Source organism: Euphorbia lathyris, chromosome 2 (genome assembly GCF_963576675.1).
Source record: "Euphorbia lathyris chromosome 2, ddEupLath1.1, whole genome shotgun sequence".
In the NCBI taxonomy this organism is placed as follows: Eukaryota; Viridiplantae; Streptophyta; class Magnoliopsida; order Malpighiales; family Euphorbiaceae; genus Euphorbia; species Euphorbia lathyris.
This window is the reverse complement of record NC_088911.1, coordinates 114,769,818-114,775,986: the sequence shown is the minus strand read 5'-3', so window position 1 is coordinate 114,775,986 and position 6,169 is coordinate 114,769,818. Positions and strand designations below refer to the sequence as shown.

Below are 6,169 nucleotides of genomic sequence, written 5' to 3'. Positions count from 1 at the left end.
TTTCCTTCGTTCTTCCCAGTTTATCATATTGTTATTGTCGCTTTTAAGGGTGAAAGGCACGAAAAATGTAAGTCTCTGTTTTTTTTTCTGCGTTATTTCATGAATACACTTCGTGAATCGATGGTTTCGCGAAGATTTACGAAGAGAAAGAGCTTGGAAAATGACGATCTGCTTCGTGAATCGATGATTTCGTGAAGATCTGCGAAGAGAAAGAGTCAGAAACGTGTGGATCTACTTCGCAAATCAATTAGTTCGCGAAGTCATGCGAATAGATCTTCATGTTTCAGACCTCACAGACTTCGCGAAATCATCGATATGCGGCGTAGATCGTCACGTTTCAGACCTCGCATACCTCGCGAAAACATCGATTAGCGAAGTAAAATCACCTCTTTCCTTGCACATTTACATTCGCATGCTTCGCTAATCCTCATTTCGCGAAGCCAAAATCGTCTTTTTTGCTGCCTAACATGATTAATTTTTTCTGAAGGTGGTTGAATACGTAACATCCTTTTCTAGAAGGCGGCGTACTGGGTTGCAGGGGAGATAACGTTCCTTCCTATATAGGGATGAACTTCCCTGAAGATTGACACATTTACTCCTCAAATGGTTAGTTAGGAGAGATTGTGCCAATAATCCGGTACCAATTTTGAAGCGGATGACTAATCTTGGTGTGCACCATGGGACACATCCATCCCAAAAGGTCTGGACTTCTATTTCTCATCCCAAAAGGTATGGACTTCTATTCTCACGGTGCACACCAAAATTACTCATCCGATTCAAAATTGGTACCAGATTATTGGCACAATCTCTACTAACCAACCATTTTAGGAGTGAATGTGCTTTGTTAGGAGTTTATTGTGGCAATCTTGTTGTAAATTTTGAAGTTGTTGTGATTTTAATGTTGTTATTGTGGCAATCTTATTGTAAATTTTGATAATGTTATGATTTTAATGTTAGAATCCGTTGTTGTTTGCCATTTTTTGTTATATACCACTTCGCACATTAGCTTCAAAACATATCCAGGCTTCACATATGCGAACTAAATTCATCAAGTAAACCAAACTTTAGCTTCGCAGGCTTCGCATATAAACCCAAACATTAGCTTCGCAGGCTTCACATAATATGGAATCTGTGAAGTCAGACGGGAGGGGGCGAGACGCGCGTAAATATTGAGGGTATTATGAGAAAGTCACACAAAAACAGTCTAGATATGTAGTAGGTTGAGTAAATGAGTTAAATATGTAAATGAGCCTCCCATTTGACATAGTTTTGTAATTTTCCCAAAAAATATTAATGCAAATGACAATCTTGCCCATAGATGCTTAATTACCTCTTAATACCCCTATCTCACCGACGCTATATGTATATGTCAGTTTAAACTATATTTTCAGCAGCTTTATCATTTTATTGTCATTGACAGCTACACTCTACTCCCCCCAAATGATAAAGACCATAATTAATGATGCTTTAAATAATTTAATTTTTGGATTAAGTAAAATAAAATGAAGCTCACGTGCCACTTCATTATACTCAATACTCAATACATGCAAGCCTACCATAATAACCGTGGTCAAAACCGGGGTTCTCGCAAATCCGAGTCTTCGAATTCAGGGACCAGTTGACTTTAGCATTGTTAAGATGCTACAGTAGAGTCAGTCAGCTGTGCGGTTCTGAAAACTAGTTTGTATTTTAATATTCTAGGCTGGTTAACGTAGGATCCAGATCACTCCCCTTCCATATTCTGCATCTAATCATTTTAATTTTATACCTAAATCCATCATTTTTCACTTTCCAATTCATTGAAATCTTACAAAGGTTTTCTCTTTCTCACAAATTCTCAACTTTCTCCCACTTTCAGCCACTTTCTCACACTTTCACGTTGAAATCTACATTTGTCTCATATTCTGTACTTGAAAGTCTTGTTTTTTTAGTAGCCATGATCTTGGAAGCTCGAGATTGAATTTTTGGGGATAACAGAAATGGAAATTTTCAGGGTTTCTCTGCTTATCTTTATAGTTCTTGTTCATGTTTCGAATGGGCAATTGGCTCCAAGCGAAACGAGAATTCTTTTCCAAATTCAGAAACTTTTAGAATATCCTCAAGTTCTTCAAGGATGGAATAATTGGACTAATTTCTGTTATCTTCCTTCTTCTGAATCTCTCAAGATTGTTTGTTCAAACGGTCATGTAACAGAATTAACTGTTATTGGAAACAAAAGCTCTCCATCCAAATCCCCAAAACCACTTAATTCTTCGAATTTTGCAGTTTCTAGACAGAGTTTGTCTAAGAGCTTCTCCATAGATGCTTTCTTTACTGTTCTAACAAAGCTTTCGAATTTGGAAGTTTTATCTCTTGTTTCTTTAGGATTATGGGGTCCATTACCTGAGAAAATCAACAGGTTTTGGTCTCTGGAAGTACTTAATGTCAGCTCAAATTTCATTTATGGGAAGATTCCTCAACAGATTGGGACATTAATGAATCTATCTAGTCTGATTTTGGCTGATAATTTGCTGAATGGGAATGTTCCAGATGTAGTTTGTAATTCCAGGCTTAAATTGCTCAACATTTCTCACAATCTTTTGATAGGAAAATTACCTTCTTGTACTGCATCAAGTTCTTCAAATCGAACAGTCATAAGTTCGTGGAATTGCTTGTCTGATGGAAATTTAAGAAACCAGCAGCATCCATTTTCATTCTGCCAAAAGGAAGCATTAGCTGTTAAGCCTCGAGACAAGGAGAAAGAGAATGAGAAGGAGAAGGAGAAATCAGTTAGCAAATTAGGCCTAATACTTGCTGTAATTGGAGTTTCTGTTGGTATATCACTTGTTCTTGGACTGTCGATTCTAGTTATTGTCCGAAGATCGAAAAGACGAAACAATGATCGCGAATTCGATGGATATATCTCGAATAAAATGCCTATTCGCAGCTCCAGCTCCTCCGTTCCAACCATGGATTCAAGTAAGTTAGTTGTATCAGAATATCTGAATAGCGTCCAGCGTTTTCTACAACCTGATTAGAATTTAATTATGCAGGACGCGTGCCTCAAACAATGAGGTCAGCTGCAATCGGTCTTTCGCCTTATCGTGTATTCGCATTAGATGAAATTGAACATGCAACTAACAATTTTGACACAGAAAACTTCATAGGAGAAGGATCTCAAGGACAGGTACAAAAATTTCAACAATTTCATCACAATTTCACAAATCTGATCTGATTTAACTCTTCCTACAGGTGTACAAGGGTTGTTTGGAAGATGGTTCAATGGTAGTAATTAAATGCATCAAATTAAAGCAGAAAAATCTGGCGCAAAATTTGGTACAGCACATGGAGGTAATATCAAAGCTAAGACATGTGCATTTGGTCAGCGTTCTTGGACATTGCATTGTCACTTATCAGGACCATCCTGTTACATCAAGTACTGTATTTGTTGTGTTTGAACACATCTACAATGCCTCTCTTTATACTTATCTTTCAGGTAATTATGAACAGAAACATATGTGCATTTTTCTCAATTTGAATCTGATGAATGTGCGGTTTTTATCCGTTAGATTCGAGAAGGAAAGAGATGATGAAATGGCCACAAAGGATGGCAATAACAATTGGAGTTGCAAGAGGAATTCAGTTCTTGCACACAGGAGTTGCTCTTGGAATATTTGGGAATGACATCAAAATTGAAAATGTAATGTTGGATGATTGTCTCACTGCAAAACTCAGTAATTACAACATTCCATTGCCATCTAAGGGAGGCTCGGAGAGTCCTCTAAATGGAAAAGATAACAATTTCAGCACTAAAAATGCAGAAAAGGAAGATGTTTATCAACTAGGCTTGATCTTACTCCAAATTATTACTGGTAAAATTGTCAAATCTACTGCAGATTTGGATGAGTTAAAGATTCAGGTAATTCTGCTAGTTACATACTGTTGTAGTGTTCACATGGACCCTGATGACAACGTGAATGTAGTCATTCACCGTTACATTAAAATCCTAAGGTGGAGATTCAAAGCATCCTAAGACATAATTTTAATCAGTCTAGATCTAACGGTGAATGACCAAATTCATGTGGTCATCAGGATCCATGTTAAACACTAATGTTACATATTGTTATAATGTTGTTTTAGTACTTAAAATGATGTTTTTTTAATATGTTATTTTGATCAGCTAGAGAAGAACTTAAGTGAAGCACCATCGAAATTACGAGGTATGGCTGATCCGTCAACGAGGGGAACTTTCGCGTATGAATCGCTGATAACTGCGGTTAAAATAACCATGAATTGCCTGTCTAAAGAGGCAAGTAATAGGCCTTCAATAGAAGATGTGCTATGGAATTTGCAGTATTCAAGTCAAGTTCAAGAAGGATGGACTAGTAGTGGAAACCTTGGCTCCTAAATGTAACCTTTCATTTGATTTGAAATCATGTAATTTATGTGATTACTTGGTTAAATAATGTTTAATTACTGAGACAAGGTGAGGTTATAGAGATAGGTACATAGACCCATACACAAAGTCAGTCAGAAACATATACAAACAGATATATAGATATATAAACTGACAGTCATAGACATAGACATAAATGCATACAGATAATTTATGTGTCTGTGTTTATTGTGTCTGAATGTATGTTTGTGACCATGATTGTGCTGGTGTTTGTTCATGTGTAGGGCTCTCTGTTATTTACATTTGGCTGTTGTCTGCATTTATGTGTATATATTTGTTCAATGCAATCAGTGGCGGAATTAGATTGGGGTAAAATATAATAACTTATACCTAAATATAAAATTTAGGGTAAATTACATTCTCTAAACTTTTCACTTAATTTTATGGCTGAGTAAGTTAAAATGACTAGTAACAACATCAAAATAGAAAATATCAAAAATCAAAGTTGGTTTAGAACCACATTTCCTATAGAACTATTATTTTCGATTTTTTAAATCTCTATTTTCGGAGTATTATCTATCTAAACAACCATTTTCTCTCTCCTAATCAAATAATATCTTAATGACCTCAAACCAAAAAGTTCAAGAATTGGAATTGTTTAGAATCTCATTTCCATCCGAAGTTCAATCGAGGGTTACATGATGATGCAACATTTGAAACCTCAGCGCATCTGGAACCCACTAAATAGAGTGGTCCACAAAAGCCTAAAAGACCCAAGTCACTCAAAGGGCCTCTGCAGTCACCCATAAATCCATCCGAAGACATATTTGACCTGATATAAGAAAAGGACATAACGGTCATTTGGACCGTAGCCCATGTCTATAAATATGAGTAACTAACCACCAAGTAAGGGATCATTTTTTTCCCCTCTCTATATATACCCTGAAAATTTCGGCCCCCCTAGTCCCTGCGCAAATCGTGCTCAGATCATTCTGAATCGATTACGGCTAGCACCGGTTCAGTTCCTATACGGTTGATGCACATGATTAAGGAGATTCACTCGACTTGTGGATTCCTGCAGCCGTCTCTAGAAGAGACATCACCCGTAAGTTCCTCGATCCTTGTTTTAATTTTGTTTTGAAGTTCACTCTGTGGCAGTCTGACATGATTTTAACTGGATTATAGAAAATCTAACCGTAGTTTTCCGCTGCACTTGGTTAATTTTCGATGATTGATCCCCAACAGTTGTATCAGAGCATAGGCTCGTTAGACTGGATGGTTTGGCTTTCGATTAAAAGTTTTAAGACTTAGATTAATCTGTATAGTGTTTGGTTGATTGTTTTTCTGGTTTTGAAAAGATTTATAAAAACAAAACATATATGGTTTTGGATTGGAAACGTCGAGGCTGAACTGATTTTATTTCGGGGTCAGGGCTGATGTTTGAATCCGTGTTCATCACCGAAGAGCTGGAGTTTTTATTTATTTTATTTTTGAAAAGAAAAAAATAAAGAAAAAAAATAAAATGAACAGGCATATGGTTGTTCGAATTAATTGAACTATATATATATATATATATATATATATATATATATATATATATATATATAGAGTTATATATAGTTATATTTTCTTTCAATTATCTCTTCATTGATTTGATCGTCAGAGTGTATTCTAGTGACCGTTCCCGGCGTAGACGAACCACATTCAAGAAACAATTACTAGTCAGTCCCAACACCTCATTATTTGGTGAAGTGAACATGGACCAACTAACACTACGAGTCCTCCATTTCATCT

General features: G+C 36.2%; 1 protein-coding gene across 1 annotated transcript; it reads left to right on the top strand.

The window, feature by feature from the left end:
- The first annotated feature begins 1,736 nt into the window (after positions 1-1,736).
- LOC136219567 (probable LRR receptor-like serine/threonine-protein kinase At1g14390) lies at positions 1,737-4,652 on the top strand. The gene is made up of 5 exons (XM_066007014.1): positions 1,737-2,958; positions 3,033-3,166; positions 3,232-3,475; positions 3,549-3,898; positions 4,160-4,652. Exons 1-5 carry the CDS (start codon positions 1,980-1,982, stop codon positions 4,385-4,387), a joined length of 1,935 nt encoding a protein of 644 aa, XP_065863086.1. The 5' UTR covers positions 1,737-1,979; the 3' UTR covers positions 4,388-4,652.
- Positions 4,653-6,169: the final 1,517 nt, after the last annotated feature.